General features: G+C 42.7%; 3 protein-coding genes and 2 pseudogenes across 4 annotated transcripts; all 5 read left to right on the forward strand.

Moving 5' to 3' along the window:
* The first annotated feature begins 1,039 nt into the window (after nt 1–1,039).
* LOC144463820 (protocadherin gamma-A2 pseudogene) lies at nt 1,040–3,899 on the forward strand (annotated as a pseudogene).
* A 150-nt stretch (nt 3,900–4,049) lies between these two features.
* LOC144463813 (protocadherin gamma-A10 pseudogene) lies at nt 4,050–7,384 on the forward strand (annotated as a pseudogene). The gene has a single exon (XR_013491810.1). The product of XR_013491810.1 is annotated as a protocadherin gamma-A10 pseudogene (transcript).
* A 1,133-nt stretch (nt 7,385–8,517) lies between these two features.
* On the forward strand, nt 8,518–12,747 carry LOC144463816 (protocadherin gamma-A2-like). The gene has a single exon (XM_078169360.1). The coding sequence runs from the start codon at nt 8,856–8,858 to the stop codon at nt 11,283–11,285; it is 2,430 nt and encodes an 809-aa protein (XP_078025486.1). The 5' UTR covers nt 8,518–8,855; the 3' UTR covers nt 11,286–12,747.
* Nucleotides 12,748–12,751: 4 nt separating this feature from the next.
* Nucleotides 12,752–15,778, forward strand: LOC144463821 (protocadherin gamma-A9-like). Its single transcript, XM_078169363.1, has one exon. It carries the CDS (start codon nt 13,077–13,079, stop codon nt 15,471–15,473), a length of 2,397 nt encoding a protein of 798 aa, XP_078025489.1. The 5' UTR covers nt 12,752–13,076; the 3' UTR covers nt 15,474–15,778.
* A 312-nt stretch (nt 15,779–16,090) lies between these two features.
* LOC144463860 (uncharacterized) lies at nt 16,091–23,033 on the forward strand. The gene is made up of 3 exons (XM_078169633.1): nt 16,091–18,783; nt 19,354–19,357; nt 19,923–23,033. Exons 1-3 carry the CDS (start codon nt 16,378–16,380, stop codon nt 22,676–22,678), a joined length of 5,166 nt encoding a protein of 1,721 aa, XP_078025759.1. The 5' UTR covers nt 16,091–16,377; the 3' UTR covers nt 22,679–23,033.
* Nucleotides 23,034–23,063: the final 30 nt, after the last annotated feature.

Raw genomic sequence — 23,063 nt, forward strand, 5'->3', positions numbered from 1 at the left:
AGTTTTAAAAGTTCTGTTTTCTTGCCTCTGCCTTCCTTGTCAGCATCAGCACCATGGACAGCTGACACTTTGTTGAGGTTTTGCTTTGTTTATCTTCCCCTTTTCAATCTGTTTTCTTCTGTGTGGTCATAAAGCTGGTTCTCAATTCAATACAATTAGCTCTAGTTGCATGACATTTCTTATGTGTTGCCAAAGTACAATTATAGTTTAAGACAGTAAAACTTCAAAAAACAATTAATAACAATGCATTATTATAAATGCATAGACATAAATTTTAAAGAAAAAATGCACTAAGTGAAGAAGTAAATAACAAGGCATAGTGTGATCTTTGATGAGGTGAACTACATGTTGTTGTGTTGGTTGTCTCTTAGGCTGCGACATGCACTGACATATCTTGCTGCATCTATGGCGCTGACACTACTTTCTCCAAGTATGTTGCATTTTAGTCTGGTCAGAGAGTGAATCAAAATCATGGACTTTACATTTAATTTCTGAAAAAAACTTTGTTCTCATGTCTTCATATGTGCTGCATTATAGCAGGAAGTGTTGCTCTGTCTCCACCTGTCTCTGAAGACAGAGCTGACACAACCTGTCTTCTCTGGGTAGCCAGGTCTGCCTGTGTCTGCAGGTCTCTATGTCCAGGCTGTGATCACTAAGTCTGTACATAGTCAGTATCTTTCCTGGTTTCTGATCTGTCACAGAGGTCACATAGTTTGCCATCATGAACCACCTGTTTAGGGCCAAATAGCATTGAAGTTTGTTTTGGGTTCATGTGGTAGTTGTCTAATAGTTGATGTAGTTTTCTTCTTCTTTAGCTATAATGTGGTTGTGCTGGATTGTATGAGGGTTGTCCTGAGGCCTTGTGCTGTTAGAGGAGGTGAGCCTCAGGACCAGCTGACTGACACTCTCTCTCTCTCTCTCTCTCTCTCTCTCTCTCTCTCTCTCTGTGTGTGTGTTAGTTACATTTCACTTAATTATTTGTTATAATATTTATCATCATCGCAGCATTATTAACATGTTAATAATGCTGCGAGTTCAAATATGCATATTTGAACATAAAATGATCAACGCCATAAAAATGAGGAAACTCTTTGTGATGTGTAGTTCAGTGCATCCAACTCACAGGGACGCTGTTGACCAGTGTGCTGAGATGTCACAGCTCATTGCAGCTGTACCTCCCCCATCATCTCGAAATGTTACAGAGAAAGAGACGATGTGACGGCACGTTTCAGAAGAGGGAGATAATCAAACAAGGAGATACACGCGGATTATCAGCCTTCCTGGGAGTGTGGATTCTGGATTGATTTACTGACATTTGTGTCTAAAATCTTCTGACTGGATAACGTATTTGTTATCGCTTTCTTTGTGGACGGGAGGATGTCGGCCAGAACAATGCCACGGCAAGTAGGGCTGCTGCTGTTTATCTGGGTTGTTTCTCTAAGCTCGGTCGTTGGGCAGGTCAGCTACTCCATTCCTGAGGAAATGGCGAAAGGATCTTTGGTCGGTAACATAGCACAGGATTTAGGTTTAGATGTGAAGCGGCTGAAATCAGGGAAGGCTCGTATATATACCGGAGAAAGTACAGAATACATCGAGCTGAATAAAGAAAGAGGAGTCCTTGTTATCAAAGAGCGGATAGACAGAGAGGCGCTCTGCGGGCAGACGACGCCCTGTGCTCTTGATTTTCAGATCATTTTGGAGAATCCCATGCAGTTTTACAGCGTCACTGTCGAGATCACCGACATTAACGACAACTCACCTGGTTTTAAAAACAGTGAAATGAAATTTGAAATTAGTGAGACGGCTCAAATTGGATCGAAATTTGTCCTCGAAAAGGCTGCTGACGATGATGTGGGTATTAATGGGCTCCAGGGCTATTCTCTCAGCACAAGTGACACATTCATTTTAAACCCTTATAGAATTGGCAGCAGTAGAAATGTTGAGATGGTTTTAAAGAAGCATCTTGACCGAGAGAAACAGGAGCGGTTGTCTTTAGTATTGACTGCTTTAGATGGTGGCGACCCACAACTCTCTGGAACCATATTAATTGTCATAACTGTGCTGGATGCAAACGATAATGCACCTGTTTGTGCTCAAGCAGAATATAAGACTAATGTGAAAGAAAATGCGTTGAAAGGAGCTGTTCTAACCACGGTGGGTGCATCTGATGCAGACGAAGGACCACACGGGCACATAAGATATTCAATTTCTAATGCTCCAAAAGGGGCGCTAGAATTATTCGATATAGATAAAGAAAACGGGGTTTTCACGTTAGTGGGGAAACTTGATTATGAGAAATTTAGACATTATGAGATAGATGTCCAAGCCTCTGATGAAGGTGGCAATTCAGATGTATGTAAAGTTATAATTGAGGTGCTGGACACAAATGACAACCCACCGTCTATCAATATAATGTCAACGTCATCCAGTATATCTGAGGATGTTAAACCAGGCACAGTTCTGACAATGATGAACGTTCAGGATCCAGATTCAGATGAAAATGGCAAAGTTCACTGCCTTTTAGATGAAAATATTCATTTTACAATCACGTCAACCTCGAATAATTTCTTTACTTTAGTGACAGACAGTGAATTAGACAGGGAGGTTGCCTCCCAATTTAATATAACAGTGACATGCTCTGATGAGGGAGTGCCCTCCCTCTCCAGCAGCGTCACTCTCACCTTACAGATCTCTGATGTGAATGATAACGCGCCTGTCTTTGAGAGGAGCTCATATGAGGCCTACATTGTAGAAAACAACACACCTGGCCTCTCTATATTCACAGTGAAAGCCAGAGACGCTGACTGGAACCAGAATGCCCGTGTTTCTTACATACTGGAGGACTCCTCTGTTAACGGAGTGCCAGTCTCCTCATATGTGTCCGTCAGTGCTGATAGTGGAGTCATCCATGCAGTGCGCTCTTTTGACTACGAGCAGATCAAAGACTTCCACTTCCGCGTCAAGGCGCAGGATGGAGGCTCCCCTCCACTCAGTAGCAACGTGAGTGTGAAAATACTGATCCAGGACCAGAACGACAACCCTCCTCAGGTGCTGTACCCAGTGCAGACTGGTGGCTCTGTGGTGGCTGAAATGGTGCCTCGTTCAGCAGATGTGGGCTATCTGGTGACTAAAGTGGTGGCTGTTGATGTGGACTCTGGACAGAATGCCTGGCTGTCCTATAAACTGCAGAAAGCCACAGACAGGGCGCTGTTTGAAGTGGGCTTACAGAATGGAGAAATAAGAACTATCCGCCAAGTGACTGATAAAGATGCTGTCAAACAAAGACTGAGTGTTATAGTGGAGGACAACGGGCAGCCCTCTCGTTCAGCTACAGTCATTGTTAACGTGGCGGTGGCGGACAGCTTCCCTGAAGTGCTGTCTGAGTTCACTGACTTTGCACACGACAAGGAGTACAATGACAACCTGACTTTTTACTTAGTCTTGGCTTTGGCTGTAGTTTCCTTCCTCTTCATCACGTGTGTGGTGGTTATTATATCAGTGAAAATCTACAGATGGAGACAGTCTCGCATCCTGTATCACTCCAGTCTCCCTGTCATTCCATATTATCCACCACGTTACTCAGACACTTTGGGGACAGGGACTCTCCAGCACGTGTACAATTACGAGGTGTGCAGGACGACAGACTCCAGAAAGAGTGACTGTAAGTTCGGCAGAGCCGGTAGTCAGAACGTGCTGATAATGGACCCCAGTTCTACAGGGACGATGCAGCGGATACAGAGTGACAAGAGCATCCTGGATGAACCTGACTCTCCTCTAGAGGTTAATTAAATAACATAGCTCCGTCTCTGTACCTTTAATGTTCCCTCTGTGTTTCGTAAAATCGATAGTAAACTGTTGCGTGCGAGACCCTCATTTTCAGGACCATGGACAGTGTCACACTTTTAACCACTTTTTCTGCATTCATTTTTAAACCTTCATAAAGATATCATCTCGATTCTGAAACAATGATATGCATTATCATTTTTCCACACTACTTTGATGAAGTTGTGCTTTGTGTGAGAACCGACTGATAACTTTTGCTGAATCTTCCTTAGAGGTCTGATGAGCTCATTTTCTGTTGTAATTGACGTTCTTCTTTTACCTCTCTATATGTTACTTTCTAACCATAGGCAGGATTTAATCTTTAAACGATCAACCGCTTTTCATAGTTTCAGAACTGCAGTGTTGGACAGCTCCACACATTATGACTGGTTTACTCGCTGGCCTTCTGTCTGTGGTTTGATTATGTGTGAAGTGTGTGATCTGATTTAACATCTTGGGCTGAGATATCCAATCTATTATTTATCTTATTTTATTTTAATTTGTCATTTTATGTTATTTTATATTGCTGTCAGTTTTTACATTAGATTGCTTGGAAAACATTTTCCTTTTATTCCAAATGCATCTGATCCGGTTCTTTCCTCCGTTTGGACTCTAAGGGACGCTGTTGATCAGTGAAACAGAGTCTGATGTTGTTAGGACTGTCAGGAGAGAGGAGGAGAGAAAGAGTAGAGGGAGAAACACAGTCTTTCATACAAAGAGGCGTTCGACGGAAACACAGTCGCTTTGAAAGAACACTTTTTGTTTGATAATTACCGAACAATTCTGCTCCACAGGAATGCAGCACTGTTGAACTGGACTGTAGTTTGCGTCTACGTGTGTGGCTGTTGGATTATAATTTGCAGTTTCATTCGGGATTTTACTCCTAACGACATGGGGATACGCCAGCACCGATGCGGAAAATGGCTGATGTGTTGGACACTTACATGGCAACTGCTCATTTTTGTCTTCATGATTTCCACTATCAACGGTCAGATCCGTTATTCAATCCCAGAGGAGATGAAGAAAGGCTCTCTTATCGGTAATGTAGCACAGGATCTTGGTTTAGATCTGAGGAGGCTCCGTTCTGGGCGGGCCCGTATCGTGACCGGAGAAAACAACCAGTATACTGAGCTAAAAACAGACAAAGGGATTCTAGTGGTGAATGAGAGAATTGACCGAGAGGAGCTTTGTGGAGACTTAACACCGTGTAGCTTCAGCTTTGAAATCATTTTGGAAAACCCAATTGAACTGCACAGGGTGACTGTAGAAATATTAGACGTGAATGACCATGCGCCAACCTTCAAAAATGATGTCATTAATCTAGAAATAAGCGAATCTGCAACAATAGGCTCTCATTTCGACTTGGAGAGCGCCTATGACCCCGATGCAGGGATTCACACCTTGCAAAAATATGTTTTATCCCCTAATGGTAATTTCGTTTTGAAGCAACACTCTAACGCTGATGGCATCAAATTCGCCGTGATGATTTTACAGAAGCCATTAGACAGAGAGCTAAATCCACATCTCTCTTTAAAGCTGATTGCAGTAGACGGAGGAACTCCACAGCGATCTGGTACAGTAAATGTAGAGATCACTGTTCTTGATGTAAATGATAATCCTCCTGTATTTAATCAAACACTGTACACTGCTACTGTGACAGAAAATGCACCCATAGGCACATACATAACTACTGTGAATGCTTCAGATGCAGACAGTGGGTCTAACGGCTTGGTCACATATACTTTTTCTAACCTAAAGGGAAGCTCCGGCGAAAAATTTGAAATTGACAGTTTATCTGGCAAAATAACTGTGGCTGATAATATTGATTTCGAAAAAGACAAAAAATATGAAATAAGAGTGATCGCGAAAGACCAAGGTGGCCTGAGTGACGCAACCAAAGTTGTCATTGAGGTCACCGACATAAATGATAATGCTCCAGTTATAAATATAATGTCTTTCTCCAGTCTGATTTCAGAGGATGTCCATCCAGGCACGACTATAGCTGTTTTTAATGTTAAAGATGCAGACTCTGAAAGAAATGGACTGATAAGGTGCTCGATAGATTCTCACCTCCCTTTTAAAATCCAGACTTCTTTGACTAATTATTACAGTTTGCTCTCAGATGTACCTTTTGATCGTGAAACAATGCCAGAATATAACATAACCATAACTGCAACTGATTCAGGGTCACCCCCACTCTCTACTGAAACAACTTTACACCTGAAAATATCTGATGTAAATGACAATGCTCCGCTCTTTAATGAACCAAATTATTCTGCCTATATCATTGAAAATAATGTCCCTGGGATGTCAATATTCAGCGTGAGTGCACGAGATTCTGACTGGAATCAAAATGCGAGAATCTCATATTTTCTAGAGGACACGCAGGTCAGTGGCAGCCCAGTTTCTTCTTATGTCTCCATAAACTCTGAAACTGGACTTCTACATGCAGTGCGCTCTTTTGATTATGAACAGATCAAGCAGCTCGTATTCACTGTCAGAGCTCAGGATGGAGGCTCCCCTCCACTCAGCAGCAATGCGACTGTGAAGATACTGATCCAGGACCAGAACGACAACCCTCCTCAGGTGCTGTACCCAGTGCAGACTGGTGGCTCTGTGGTGGCTGAAATGGTGCCTCGTTCAGCAGATGTGGGCTATCTGGTGACTAAAGTGGTGGCTGTTGATGTGGACTCTGGACAGAATGCCTGGCTGTCCTATAAACTGCAGAAAGCCACAGACAGGGCGCTGTTTGAAGTGGGCTTACAGAATGGAGAAATAAGAACTATCCGCCAAGTGACTGATAAAGATGCTGTCAAACAAAGACTGAGTGTTATAGTGGAGGACAACGGGCAGCCCTCTCGTTCAGCTACAGTCATTGTTAACGTGGCGGTGGCGGACAGCTTCCCTGAAGTGCTGTCTGAGTTCACTGACTTTCCACACGACAAGGAGTACAATGACAACCTGACTTTTTACTTAGTCTTGGCTTTGGCTGTAGTTTCCTTCCTCTTCATCACGTGTGTGGTGGTTATTATATCAGTGAAAATCTACAGATGGAGACAGTCTCGCATCCTGTATCACTCCAGTCTCCCTGTCATTCCATATTATCCACCACGTTACTCAGACACTTTGGGGACAGGGACTCTCCAACACGTGTACAATTACGAGGTGTGCAGGACGACAGACTCCAGAAAGAGTGACTGTAAGTTCGGCAGAGCTGGTAGTCAGAACGTGCTGATAATGGACCCCAGTTCTACAGGGACGATGCAGCGGATACAGAGTGACAAGAGCATCCTGGACGAACCTGACTCTCCTCTAGAGGTTGGCTTTGTCTTGTTATAAAGTTTTATGAATCTGCAAGTCAGTGTTAGTTTTACTCTTTGCTATTTGCTGTCAATCCAAAAAAAAAAAAAAAAATCACCAGATTATTATTCAAATGCTTTTGTTGGTCATGTCAGTTATATAAGCATTTGGTATTTTTGTAATTCAAATCAGAGTGGCAGTTCTAGAATATTTACTTTTGTTTAGACCTGCATATGATTAAAGCATTGGGTTTTGCAGCATCGTTAATACCACTACTCATGTACTCCATAAACTGAACATTTTTAAATATTCTCAGTCCATCTAAATTAAGGTCGCATACATACTTTTACACTATAAGTTTTAAAAGTTCTGTTTTCTTGCCTCTGCCTTCCTTGTCAGCATCAGCACCATGGACAGCTGACACTTTGTTGAGGTTTTGCTTTGTTTATCTTCCCCTTTTCAATCTGTTTTCTTCTGTGTGGTCATAAAGCTGGTTCTCAATTCAATACAATTAGCTCTAGTTGCATGACATTTCTTATGTGTTGCCAAAGTACAATTATAGTTTAAGACAGTAAAACTTCAAAAAACAATTAATAACAATGCATTATTATAAATGCATAGACATAAATTTTAAAGAAAAAATGCACTAAGTGAAGAAGTAAATAACAAGGCATAGTGTGATCTTTGATGAGGTGAACTACATGTTGTTGTGTTGGTTGTCTCTTAGGCTGCGACATGCACTGACATATCTTGCTGCATCTATGGCGCTGACACTACTTTCTCCAAGTATGTTGCATTTTAGTCTGGTCAGAGAGTGAATCAAAATCATGGACTTTACATTTAATTTCTGAAAAAAACTTTGTTCTCATGTCTTCATATGTGCTGCATTATAGCAGGAAGTGTTGCTCTGTCTCCACCTGTCTCTGAAGACAGAGCTGACACAACCTGTCTTCTCTGGGTAGCCAGGTCTGCCTGTGTCTGCAGGTCTCTATGTCCAGGCTGTGATCACTAAGTCTGTACATAGTCAGTATCTTTCCTGGTTTCTGATCTGTCACAGAGGTCACATAGTTTGCCATCATGAACCACCTGTTTAGGGCCAAATAGCATTGAAGTTTGTTTTGGGTTCATGTGGTAGTTGTCTAATAGTTGATGTAGTTTTCTTCTTCTTTAGCTATAATGTGGTTGTGCTGGATTGTATGAGGGTTGTCCTGAGGCCTTGTGCTGTTAGAGGAGGTGAGCCTCAGGACCAGCTGACTGACACTCTCTCTCTCTCTCTCTCTCTCTCTCTCTCTCTCTCTCTCTGTGTGTGTGTTAGTTACATTTCACTTAATTATTTGTTATAATATTTATCATCATCGCAGCATTATTAACATGTTAATAATGCTGCGAGTTCAAATATGCATATTTGAACATAAAATGATCAACGCCATAAAAATGAGGAAACTCTTTGTGATGTGTAGTTCAGTGCATCCAACTCACAGGGACGCTGTTGACCAGTGTGCTGAGATGTCACAGCTCATTGCAGCTGTACCTCCCCCATCATCTCGAAATGTTACAGAGAAAGAGACGATGTGACGGCACGTTTCAGAAGAGGGAGATAATCAAACAAGGAGATACACGCGGATTATCAGCCTTCCTGGGAGTGTGGATTCTGGATTGATTTACTGACATTTGTGTCTAAAATCTTCTGACTGGATAACGTATTTGTTATCGCTTTCTTTGTGGACGGGAGGATGTCGGCCAGAACAATGCCACGGCAAGTAGGGCTGCTGCTGTTTATCTGGGTTGTTTCTCTAAGCTCGGTCGTTGGGCAGGTCAGCTACTCCATTCCTGAGGAAATGGCGAAAGGATCTTTGGTCGGTAACATAGCACAGGATTTAGGTTTAGATGTGAAGCGGCTGAAATCAGGGAAGGCTCGTATATATACCGGAGAAAGTACAGAATACATCGAGCTGAATAAAGAAAGAGGAGTCCTTGTTATCAAAGAGCGGATAGACAGAGAGGCGCTCTGCGGGCAGACGACGCCCTGTGCTCTTGATTTTCAGATCATTTTGGAGAATCCCATGCAGTTTTACAGCGTCACTGTCGAGATCACCGACATTAACGACAACTCACCTGGTTTTAAAAACAGTGAAATGAAATTTGAAATTAGTGAGACGGCTCAAATTGGATCGAAATTTGTCCTCGAAAAGGCTGCTGACGATGATGTGGGTATTAATGGGCTCCAGGGCTATTCTCTCAGCACAAGTGACACATTCATTTTAAACCCTTATAGAATTGGCAGCAGTAGAAATGTTGAGATGGTTTTAAAGAAGCATCTTGACCGAGAGAAACAGGAGCGGTTGTCTTTAGTATTGACTGCTTTAGATGGTGGCGACCCACAACTCTCTGGAACCATATTAATTGTCATAACTGTGCTGGATGCAAACGATAATGCACCTGTTTGTGCTCAAGCAGAATATAAGACTAATGTGAAAGAAAATGCGTTGAAAGGAGCTGTTCTAACCACGGTGGGTGCATCTGATGCAGACGAAGGACCACACGGGCACATAAGATATTCAATTTCTAATGCTCCAAAAGGGGCGCTAGAATTATTCGATATAGATAAAGAAAACGGGGTTTTCACGTTAGTGGGGAAACTTGATTATGAGAAATTTAGACATTATGAGATAGATGTCCAAGCCTCTGATGAAGGTGGCAATTCAGATGTATGTAAAGTTATAATTGAGGTGCTGGACACAAATGACAACCCACCGTCTATCAATATAATGTCAACGTCATCCAGTATATCTGAGGATGTTAAACCAGGCACAGTTCTGACAATGATGAACGTTCAGGATCCAGATTCAGATGAAAATGGCAAAGTTCACTGCCTTTTAGATGAAAATATTCATTTTACAATCACGTCAACCTCGAATAATTTCTTTACTTTAGTGACAGACAGTGAATTAGACAGGGAGGTTGCCTCCCAATTTAATATAACAGTGACATGCTCTGATGAGGGAGTGCCCTCCCTCTCCAGCAGCGTCACTCTCACCTTACAGATCTCTGATGTGAATGATAACGCGCCTGTCTTTGAGAGGAGCTCATATGAGGCCTACATTGTAGAAAACAACACACCTGGCCTCTCTATATTCACAGTGAAAGCCAGAGACGCTGACTGGAACCAGAATGCCCGTGTTTCTTACATACTGGAGGACTCCTCTGTTAACGGAGTGCCAGTCTCCTCATATGTGTCCGTCAGTGCTGATAGTGGAGTCATCCATGCAGTGCGCTCTTTTGACTACGAGCAGATCAAAGACTTCCACTTCCGCGTCAAGGCGCAGGATGGAGGCTCCCCTCCACTCAGTAGCAACGTGAGTGTGAAAATACTGATCCAGGACCAGAACGACAACCCTCCTCAGGTGCTGTACCCAGTGCAGACTGGTGGCTCTGTGGTGGCTGAAATGGTGCCTCGTTCAGCAGATGTGGGCTATCTGGTGACTAAAGTGGTGGCTGTTGATGTGGACTCTGGACAGAATGCCTGGCTGTCCTATAAACTGCAGAAAGCCACAGACAGGGCGCTGTTTGAAGTGGGCTTACAGAATGGAGAAATAAGAACTATCCGCCAAGTGACTGATAAAGATGCTGTCAAACAAAGACTGAGTGTTATAGTGGAGGACAACGGGCAGCCCTCTCGTTCAGCTACAGTCATTGTTAACGTGGCGGTGGCGGACAGCTTCCCTGAAGTGCTGTCTGAGTTCACTGACTTTGCACACGACAAGGAGTACAATGACAACCTGACTTTTTACTTAGTCTTGGCTTTGGCTGTAGTTTCCTTCCTCTTCATCACGTGTGTGGTGGTTATTATATCAGTGAAGATCTACAGATGGAGACAGTCTCGCATCCTGTATCACTCCAGTCTCCCTGTCATCCCATATTATCCACCACGTTACTCAGACACTTTGGGGACAGGGACTCTCCAACACGTGTACAATTACGAGGTGTGCAGGACGACAGACTCCAGAAAGAGTGACTGTAAGTTCGGCAGAGCCGGTAGTCAGAACGTGCTGATAATGGACCCCAGTTCTACAGGGACGATGCAGCGGATACAGAGTGACAAGAGCATCCTGGATGAACCTGACTCTCCTCTAGAGGTTAGTTTTCTAGAAATAATGATGTAGTTATATTTGTGTTTTATCGGCAACCACATAATCCTTTAGTTTTGAGCAGCAGCGCCTCACAGCAGAAGTATTTCATGTGAGCTCTTGTTGCACCTCTGACAGTGGCATTTTTTAAACACCTCCTTTTTCTTCTTCCTCTTCTTCTTACTGTTATTATAGTTAATATTAGTAATATTTTACAGATTTGTGTTTAACAAGTTGTACTACGGAAATTCAAGGAATTATGTGGGCTTGTTAGTGTAATTGGTAACTAAGCGTTACGAAAATAACGTGATTCTAGTACAGAAAATACGTTTAGTCTTCGAGAACTGACAGCTTCAGTGTGATTCTTTTTTTTTCTTTCTCACTTCAGCACCACGGACAGCGCCTCAGTCAGTCTTAGCAGTAGAAGTAAGACATTGAAATTATGTCAGATCAGTTCATTGTGTCAGTGTGACCGCGTGTTGGATAACACAAAGTCCTTCTACAATTTGAAACGTCAAACTTTCTTTCCCAACAAAACAATTTCGGCGACTATTTTGTGTCTTTAGTTGTAACACTGAGTTTTCTTTGTAAGTTATTAAGGGCGCTTTTTTAATCTAAAAGTTTTTGTTTGTTTTTTTAACTTGTGCAAGCACATATTATTTTTTACTTGTTTTGTTCCTTTAGTGTCATGTATCACTGCATGCCTTGGAGCAACACTTTTTTTGGGCTAATGAGGATTTGTGGTGCTCAGTTTCTCATATGTCTCTGCAATATGAAGGTTTGTCTTTTCCAGTCCTAATCATCTGAATAATAGAGTTAAGATATATGTATGCCGGGTATATCCTTATGGGTGGTTTGCTTGTACAAATGTACATCCAGCTGCAATTGTTGAGCTTGAAAACACTTTGTGGCAGGTGATTTATAATAACTAATGAATTATCAGTAACTTATTTGATTGTACTCTGATTGTATGATTAAAAACACGCTGAAAATTCGTAAGTATTTGACAGTTGGTGGCATGACACAGCGATGGTCGACGGTTGTGTTTTCGAGTCTGACCTGTCATTGAACAATTGAGTGATATATGTAAAGAAGAAGCTGGATCATTTTATTTCCATGGGTTTAAATATATAGAAAAAGTTGTTGAAGGAACGTAATATTACATATTTTAGATAACACTGTGGACATAACGACTATCTAGAGCGTGTGTGTGTGTGTGTGTGTGTGTGTGTGTGTGAGAGAGACATGAAAACACATAGTTTCACCACACTGAGTCTGTTTCCCTCAGTAGTGTTTGTACATAAATCACAAAGACCCAGTTCTTTTTTAATCTTCTTTTTTTATTCTATGCTGTTGACCTGTCAAGCTCAACTACATATTGCTCAGGAAAAAGTAAATTCTATATTTCTATATTTATTTTTGTATTACTATTTGTTGTTAAATTTACGAGACTGGCAAACCTGAAGGACCAGGCCATAAAGAAACCACTGATCGTTTTCCCTCTTCCTCAGTGTTGTGTAGTTCAGCATTGTGAACTCTTAGGGCCGCTGTTGACCAGTCTGTGTTAGTTGAGGAGAAGAAATAATCAGCAGTACCTCCTCCATCGTTTCAGATAGAGGACGAGAGGAAGACACACGGAACACTATGATACGAAGACCGCAGCTCAAACGTTCATTTTGACGGATATTGTTATTTTACTTCTGTATTTTTAACCTAACTGGTGATTACTTACAACCCGAGGACATTAAAGGATTAACTCCGAAGGAAAAGGTCGGTTTTACAAGAACATTTCGTGGTTCATTTTACAGGAACACGACGGACAGAACAATGAGACGGCAAGTGCTGCTGTTTATCTCGGTTCTTTCTTTCAGCTCAGTGGTTGGGCAGGTCAGCTACTCCATCCCCGAGGAAATGTCCAAAGGATCATTCGTTGGTGATATTGCGCAGGATTTGGGTTTGGATGTGAAAAGGCTGAAATCAGGAAAAGCTCGTATTTACACGGGAGACAGTGCAGAGTACATCGAATTAGATAAAGAAAAAGGAGTCCTCCTTATCAAAGAGAAAATAGACAGAGAGGTGATCTGCGCAGAGACGGCGCCCTGCGCGTTGCATTTCCAGGTTATTTTAGAGAATCCTATGGAGTTTTACAGCATTACCGTCGAGGTTACAGATATAAACGACAACGCCCCGATTTTTAAAAGAGGTGAAATGAAATTCAGAATAAGTGAGTCAGCTGCCGCTGGAGCAGTTTTCATGTTGCAACAAGCAATAGATCTGGATGTCGGTGTGAATGGCCTTCAGAGTTATTTGTTAAAGCCAACAGATAACTTTGCTTTGAGGTTACAAAATCAAGCAGATGGAAGCAAGATGGTTGAAATGGTTTTACAGAGACCTTTAGATCGAGAAAAGGAGGATCATTTGTCGCTTGTCTTGACAGCAGTAGATGGCGGTGAGCCGCAGCTCTCTGGGACTGTTCAGATTCACATCAGTGTGCTGGATAGTAATGACAATGCTCCAGCTTTTACGCAGAAAATCTATAAATCCACCATCACAGAAAACTCGCCCCCAGGGACGCAAGTTGTGATTGTTAGCGCTTCTGACTTAGATGAAGGATCTAATGGCAAAGTATCGTATGTTATACTTAATCTACTCGACAATGTGTCCGAATTATTTGAGCTAAATAGAGAAACAGGAGAGGTTACACTAATCGGCAACACTGACTTTGAGAAGAAGCGACAATATCAAATACATGTCCAGGCCAGTGATGAAGGAGGACTAACTGACTCGTGTAAAATTATAGTTGAAATAACTGACACAAATGACAATGTACCTGCTATTAATGTTATGTCAAAGTCCAGTGCAATAAAAGAGGACATTCTGCCTGGCACCGTTGTGACGATGATAAATATCCAAGACCCGGACTCGGGCAAAAATGGAAAAGTTGAGTGTCATATTAATAAGAACATCCCATTCACTATTTCCTCTACGTCAAATCATTTCTTTAGCTTAACAACGGACAGTGAATTAGACAGAGAGAGATCCTCTGAGTATAATATAACAGTGACGTGTTCTGATGAGGGAGTGCCCTCCCTCTCCAGCAGCGTCACTCTCACCTTACAGATCTCTGATGTGAATGATAACGCGCCTGTCTTTGAGAGGAGCTCATATGAGGCCTACATTGTAGAAAACAACACACCAGGCCTCTCTATATTCACAGTGAAAGCCAGAGACGCTGACTGGAACCAGAATGCCCGTGTTTCCTACATACTGGAGGACTCCTCTGTTAACGGAGTGCCAGTCTCCTCATATGTGTCGGTCAGTGCTGATAGTGGAGTCATCCATGCAGTGCGCTCTTTTGACTACGAGCAGATCAAAGACTTCCACTTCCGCGTCAAAGCGCAGGATGGAGGCTCCCCTCCACTCAGTAGCAACGTGAGTGTGAAAATACTGATCCAGGACCAGAACGACAACCCTCCTCAGGTGCTGTACCCAGTGCAGACTGGTGGCTCTGTGGTGGCTGAAATGGTGCCTCGTTCAGCAGATGTGGGCTATCTGGTGACTAAAGTGGTGGCTGTTGATGTGGACTCTGGACAGAATGCCTGGCTGTCCTATAAACTGCAGAAAGCCACAGACAGGGCGCTGTTTGAAGTGGGCTTACAGAATGGAGAAATAAGAACTATCCGCCAAGTGACTGATAAAGATGCTGTCAAACAAAGACTGAGTGTTATAGTGGAGGACAACGGGCAGCCCTCTCGTTCAGCTACAGTCATTGTTAACGTGGCGGTGGCGGACAGCTTCCCTGAAGTGCTGTCTGAGTTCACTGACTTTCCACACGACAAGGAGTACAATGACAACCTGACTTTTTACTTAGTCTTGGCTTTGGCTGTAGTTTCCTTCCTCTTCATCACGTGTTTGGTGGTTATTATATCAGTGAAAATCTACAGATGGAGACAGTCTCGCATCCTGTATCACTCCAGTCTCCCTGTCATTCCATATTATCCACCACGTTACTCAGACACTTTGGGGACAGGGACTCTCCAACACGTGTACAGTTACGAGGTGTGCAGGACGACAGACTCCAGAAAGAGTGACTGTAAGTTCGGCAGAGCCGGTAGTCAGAACGTGCTGATAATGGACCCCAGTTCTACAGGGACGATGCAGCGGCTACAGAGTGACAAGAGCATCCTGGATGAACCTGACTCTCCTCTAGAGGTTAGAAATTAACAGTCTTTTACATGTAACGCATCTCATCAGTTGAAGAAAAGACATCTAGTTTTAAGTATCTGAACTTTGTATATTTCAGTGGACAGTAGTTTTAATAGACAGATTTCATTTTATTTTTATATTCTTTAAGCACTACCAAATTAGGTTTTGATGAGATTTAGGATTATTTTGATTTAATTTCACAACATTAAACAGAACAGTTAAGAGATGTATAGCCTATTGTATTTGATTTACTTGATATTTTATTGCTATATAACCTCGATGTGTTCATGACTTTCATGTTGCCCATTGTTGGTAGTGTATCTTAAATATTACCAATTTTGCCACTAACAGCGCCTTATGACACATTCTGCGATATGTGGATCTATCGGTATTCGTTGTGTGTGTGTTTCTATAAATAGAAATGGCATTGCTTGAAACGAGGTTAGACCTGTATTTATTAAGTATTTGCACCAACGTAATGATGGCTTAAAATGCAGCTCTCTCATCGAGTGTCGTGCATTTAAAGTTAAATTTCATTCTCAACGTTCGTTTGAAAGTGCTCTGAGGGTAAATAGCTGAAATGCACCTGGTGTCTCTACCAGCTGATGGGCTTCAATACTTTTCCATTTTCTTAGGCTTGTGTAATACATCAGACTGAACTCGCAGGGCCGCTGTTGGCCAGTCTGTGATAACTGTAGGACAGGTTTCAGCAGTACCTCCTCCATTTTCTTCTTCTTTTCTCTTAAATCAAAGGACAACAGACACGCAGTGCGAATGTTACAGAGGAGAGAGCAGTCTCACTGACGCGGACAGCTGCAGTTAACTGTAATTCAGTGACTGATTAAAATTGTTTTATATACAGAGGACATACATCGCATCTCTTTTTTCAACGGAAACGGGACTAAAACGGGATTCGCGTTGCATGGAAATGCCGGACAGAACAATGAGGTGGCAAGTGCTATTGTTTATCTCAATCCTTTCTCTCACATCGGTGCTGGGGCAGGTCAGCTACTCCATTCCTGAGGAAATGGCAAAGGGGTCATTAATCGGCAACATTGCTCAGGATTTAGGTTTAGATAGAAAAAGATTAACATCAGGCAAAGCTCGGATTTTTACAGGAGACAGCGCAGAGTACATCGAGCTGAACAGAGAGCGAGGAGTCCTCCTTATCAAAGAGAAAATAGACAGAGAGGCGCTCTGTGGACAGACGACGCCCTGCGCTTTGCATTTTCAGATTATATTAGAAAATCCTATGGAATTTTACACAGTTGCTGTCGAAATCACAGATATAAATGATAACACGCCTTTATTTGAAAAATCTGACATGAAATTCAAAATAAGTGAATCTGCTGTAACGGGAGCAAAATTCCTGTTAGAGAGGGCAATAGATCCCGATGTTGGCATGAACAGTCTGCAGAGTTATTTTCTGACTAAAACCGAGAATTTCGCTCTCAGACTGAAAGATCAGCCCGATGGAGAAAAGATAGTGGAAATGATTTTACAAAAATCACTTGATAGAGAAAAGGAAGAGGAGATATTTCTAGTGTTGACTGCGGTGGACGGAGGGGAGCCAAAGCTATCTGGCACAGCACAGATACACGTTACAGTGCTTGATGTTAATGACAATGCACCTGTCTTTACAAAGACTGTCTATAAAGCTGCAATACCTGAGAACGCCCCTAAAGGTACAGTCATAACCAGGGTCAGTGCTTCAGATGCTGATAAAGGATCAAATGCCGGGATTACGTATTCAATATCCAACACAGCTGCAGATGTACGAGACATGTTTGAGATTAATGAATTAAATGGCGATTTGATCTCGAAAAGTAATGTGGATTATGAAAAGTCGCGTTACTTTCAAATACATGTCCAAGCCAGTGATGATGGAGGACTCACAGATTCATGTAAGATTACAGTTGAAGTGATAGACATTAATGACAATATTCCAGTTATTAATATAATGTCACAGACTAATATGATTCCCGAGGACGCTAAGCCAGCAACAGTTGTGACTATGGTAAATGTTCAGGACTTAGATTCCGGAGAAAATGGTAAAGTTCACTGTGCAATTAATGAACATATTCCCTTTACTTTAAAGCCCACATCAAATAATTTCTTTAACCTGTTGACAGACAGTGACCTGGACAGAGAGAAAGACTCTGAGTATAATATAACAGTGACGTGTTCTGATGAGGGAGTGCCCTCCCTCTTCAGCAGCGTTACTCTCACCTTACAGATCTCTGATGTGAATGATAACGCGCCTGTCTTTGAGAGGAGCTCATATGAGGCCTACATTGTAGAAAACAACACACCAGGCCTCTCTATATTCACAGTGAAAGCCAGAGACGCTGACTGGAACCAGAATGCCCGTGTTTCTTACATACTGGAGGACTCCTCTGTCAACGGAGTGCCAGTCTCCTCATATGTGTCCGTCAGTGCTGATAGTGGAGTCATCCATGCAGTGCGCTCTTTTGACTACGAGCAGATCAAAGACTTCCACTTCCGCGTCAGAGCGCAGGATGGAGGCTCCCCTCCACTCAGTAGCAACGTGAGTGTGAAAATACTGATCCAGGACCAGAACGACAACCCTCCTCAGGTGCTGTACCCAGTGCAGACTGGTGGCTCTGTGGTGGCTGAAATGGTGCCTCGTTCAGCAGATGTGGGCTATCTGGTGACTAAAGTGGTGGCTGTTGATGTGGACTCTGGACAGAATGCCTGGCTGTCCTATAAACTGCAGAAAGCCACAGACAGGGCGCTGTTTGAAGTGGGCTTACAGAATGGAGAAATAAGAACTATCCGCCAAGTGACTGATAAAGATGCTGTCAAACAAAGACTGAGTGTTATAGTGGAGGACAACGGGCAGCCCTCTCGTTCAGCTACAGTCATTGTTAACGTGGCGGTGGCGGACAGCTTCCCTGAAGTGCTGTCTGAGTTCACTGACTTTGCACACGACAGGGAGTACAATGACAACCTGACGTTTTACTTAGTCTTGGCTTTGGCTGTAGTTTCCTTCCTCTTCATCACGTGTTTGGTGGTTATTATATCAGTGAAAATCTACAGATGGAGACAGTCTCGCATCCTGTATCACTCCAGTCTCCCTGTCATTCCATATTATCCACCACGTTACTCAGACACTTTGGGGACAGGGACTCTCCAACACGTGTACAATTACGAGGTGTGCAGGACGACAGACTCCAGAAAGAGTGACTGTAAGTTCGGCAGAGCTGGTAGTCAGAACGTGCTGATAATGGACCCCAGTTCTACAGGGACGATGCAGCGGATACAGAGTGACAAGAGCATCCTGGATGAACCTGACTCTCCTCTAGAGGTTAGTTTTGCAGAAAACACAATTTTTTGTCACCCGCTAATTTTCAGCCTATTATTGAAACACGTTGAATTAGACTTTTTACGACGTCTTAAATTCGGTGTGTTTGCTCACTGAATTACAGATTAGCATGTTGGGAATGGTGTGTGGTGCAATTTGCGGTGGATCTAGTTAGCACCACGGACAGCGCACAAAGCAGTAGTGCTCCACAAATGCCTTAAGATGATATCTATCTATCATATATCGATCTATCTATCTATTTATCTATGTCATATGTGTTGCAAAAGTACAATTACAGTTTAAGCCAGCGAATTCAATTAACTGCAGTGGAATATAATTGGTAATTTATTTTCTAAAGAAACAATTAACAACAATGTATTAGCACAAAATCATGGACATGAATTTTGAAGAAAAATATCATTAAATGAAGGAGTGAATAAAAGGACAGTGTGATCTGTGATGAGATGAACTATATGATGTGTTGGTTGTGTCTTAAGCTGTCACATGCACTGACACATCTTGCTGCATCTATGGCGCTGACACTATTTTCTCCTGGCAGATGTTGCATTTTAGTCTGGTCAGAGAGTGAATCAAAATCTTGGAGTTCATATTTAATTTTGTGAATAACTTTGTTCTGATGTCTTCATGTGTGCTACATTGTAGCAGGAAATGTTTCTCTGTCTCTGAGGACAGAGCTGACACAGCCTGTCTTCACTAGGCAGCCAGGTCTGCATGTGTCTGCCAGTCTCTATGGCCAGGCTGGGATCAGACTGGTGTCTCAACTGTATCCTTGTCAACAAAAAAATAGCATAAACATATAGATATTTGCTTATTTTGTCATAACCACTATTCATAGATGCACGTCAAGTAGCAGAGTAGAAACAGGAATCATTAATTTACACAGTGCATTTGATCATTCAGCACCACAGACAGCGCAAACCATAGCTGTGTCATTGTAATGCTCCGACTCCGTGGTATATGAAGCTGTGTGTGTCTGTGTAGATTTTGCCTACTTGTATGTTTTTGTTCGGTTGTTTAATTGCTTCATGTTCTGTTTTATATTATTGACTCCTGCTTGTAATGCAGACAGAGGGGAATTGAAGTGTCTCTATGAGATGTGAATTACTCCAGATTTGTCTAAGAAAGTATTTGTGTTGCAATGTGTTTTAGAAATGGCTCTATTATAGATGCCGCAGTAAGATACCGTGTAGTTCAGTCAATTGAACAGACAGGGACGCTGTTGGCCATCGAGTTGCTAAGGACACATTTGTTGCAGTACCTCCCCTATATCTCAATATATTGCATTTGGAAACAGACAGAGGCAGAGCTAACAATCAGGACTGCCACAGCACGAGCCTGGAGCCCACAGCAGGATTTATTTGTTCCACAATTTAGGATAAGTGTCATCTTTTGGATCATATACGCGTGTATACGGGTCACAGTCGGAACCTGGGTCGAAGAAACAGAGGATTTTCTATTTTTCTTCACGGACGTGTCGAGCGGAGCGATGGGATGGCAAGTGCTGTTGTTTCTCTCGCTGCTCTCCCTCCATGTAGCGCACGGGCAGGTCAGCTACTCCATTCCTGAGGAAATGGCAAAGGGGGCTCAAATAGGCAATATAGCTCAGGATTTAGGTTTAGGCGTGGAGAGATTGAAGTCAGGTAAAGCTCGTATTTATACTGGTAACACCGAGGAATATATTGAGCTGAAGAGAGAAAAAGGAGTCCTCCTCATTAAAGACAGAATAGACAGAGAGTCTCTGTGCGGGCAAACAATGCCTTGCGCACTCCATTTTCAAATGATTCTGGAAAACCCAATGGAGTTTTACACGGTCACTGTCGAAATTACAGATATAAATGACAACCCTCCGACGTTTGAGAGAGGTGAGATGAAATTTGAAATCAGCGAATCAGCTCTAACTGGAGCTCGATTCGTCTTAGAGAAAGCAATAGACGATGATGTCGGTATGAACGGTTTGAGCAGCTACGCCCTTAAACCTAGTGATAATTTCGTTTTGAAAACCATCAGCAGAGGCGATGGGACAAAACATGTGGAGATGGTTTTACATAAACCATTAGACCGAGAAAAACAGGAGTATATATCACTGATATTAACCGCTCTGGATGGGGGTCAACCACAGCTTTCAGGGACAATGCAGATCAGCATAACTGTGTTAGATGTCAACGACAACCCGCCCGTTTGTTCAAAACCAGAATACAAAGCGAGTGTTACAGAAAACGCTCCTGCGGGCACTGTAATAACTACAGTAAGAGCTACAGACATAGATAAAGGCAACAACGGAGTTGTAACATACACGATTTCAAAGTCAGGAGCAGCAGCACTCTTTGAAATTGATTCACATACTGGAGTATTGACTCTATCTGGAAATGTAGATTATGAAAAGAGGAGGCTTTATGAGCTCGATGTTCAGGTGTCAGATCAGGGAGGATTATCCGACGCATGTAAAGTCATTGTGGACGTGACAGATACAAATGACAACCCGCCGTCCATTAACATCATGTCTAACTCGAACACAGTGTCTGAGAACGTCAAACCGGGAACGGTTGTCACGATGCTGAATATACAAGACCCAGACTCAAATGATAACGGCAAGGTCATGTGTGTTTTAAACGAAAATATTCCTTTTGCCATTAAATCAACAACAAATAATTTCTTTACCGTTGTCACGGACAGTGATTTAGACAGAGAGAGATCCTCTGAGTATAATATAACAGTGACGTGCTCTGATGAGGGAGTGCCCTCCCTCTCCAGTAGCGTCACTCTCACCTTACAGATCTCTGATGTGAATGATAACGCGCCTGTCTTTGAGAGGAGCTCATATGAGGCCTACATTGTAGAAAACAACACACCAGGCCTCTCTATATTCACAGTGAAAGCCAGAGACGCTGACTGGAACCAGAATGCCCGTGTTTCTTACATACTGGAGGACTCCTCTGTTAACGGAGTGCCAGTCTCCTCATATGTGTCCGTCAGTGCTGATAGTGGAGTCATCCATGCAGTGCGCTCTTTTGACTACGAGCAGATCAAAGACTTCCACTTCCGCGTCAAAGCGCAGGATAGAGGCTCCCCTCCACTCAGTAGCAACGTGAGTGTGAAAATACTGATCCAGGACCAGAACGACAACCCTCCTCAGGTGCTGTACCCAGTGCAGACTGGTGGCTCTGTGGTGGCGGAAATGGTGCCTCGTTCAGCAGATGTGGGCTATCTGGTGACTAAAGTGGTGGCTGTTGATGTGGACTCTGGACAGAATGCCTGGCTGTCCTATAAACTGCAGAAAGCCACAGACAGGGCGCTGTTTGAAGTGGGCTTACAGAATGGAGAAATAAGAACTATCCGCCAAGTGACTGATAAAGATGCTGTCAAACAAAGACTGAGTGTTATAGTGGAGGACAACGGGCAGCCCTCTCGTTCAGCTACAGTCATTGTTAACGTGGCGGTGGCGGACAGCTTCCCTGAAGTGCTGTCTGAGTTCACTGACTTTGCACACGACAAGGAGTACAATGACAACCTGACTTTTTACTTAGTCTTGGCTTTGGCTGTAGTTTCCTTCCTCTTCATCACGTGTGTGGTGGTTATTATATCAGTGAAGATCTACAGATGGAGACAGTCTCGCATCCTGTATCACTCCAGTCTCCCTGTCATTCCATATTATCCACCACGTTACTCAGACACTTTGGGGACAGGGACTCTCCAACACGTGTACAATTACGAGGTGTGCAGGACGACAGACTCCAGAAAGAGTGACTGTAAGTTCGGCAGAGCCGGTAGTCAGAACGTGCTGATAATGGACCCCAGTTCTACAGGGACGATGCAGCGGATACAGAGTGACAAGAGCATCCTGGATGAACCTGACTCTCCTCTAGAGGTTAGAAATTAACGGTCTTTTACATTGAATTTTACATCTAACGCAACACATCACAAAACATGTATATATATAGCATATAAAATTTGTAGATTTTTAGTGGACAGTATTTTAAGCAAACAGGTCTTCCTCTAGATGTTTTACTGCTTTTATATTGTTTCAGTAAATCCCCATTTATTTAAAACGAAGCCTTATTAATGTTACATAACTTTTTTTTTTTAAATTTCATTTGAGTATAGCAAACAGGAGAGCATACCGGTCAAAGGGGAATGATGCGTTCAGGGACTGAGTTGTATGATCTATGGGTTTACATCACGTGTTCATGTCCCAGAGGAATTTCAAATACATTTATTCTCAACTTATATTCTTAAAAGACACGACTTATTGTTCTTATGATATA

This window comes from Epinephelus lanceolatus, chromosome 7 (assembly GCF_041903045.1).
Source record: "Epinephelus lanceolatus isolate andai-2023 chromosome 7, ASM4190304v1, whole genome shotgun sequence".
Taxonomy (NCBI): Eukaryota; Metazoa; Chordata; class Actinopteri; order Perciformes; family Serranidae; genus Epinephelus; species Epinephelus lanceolatus.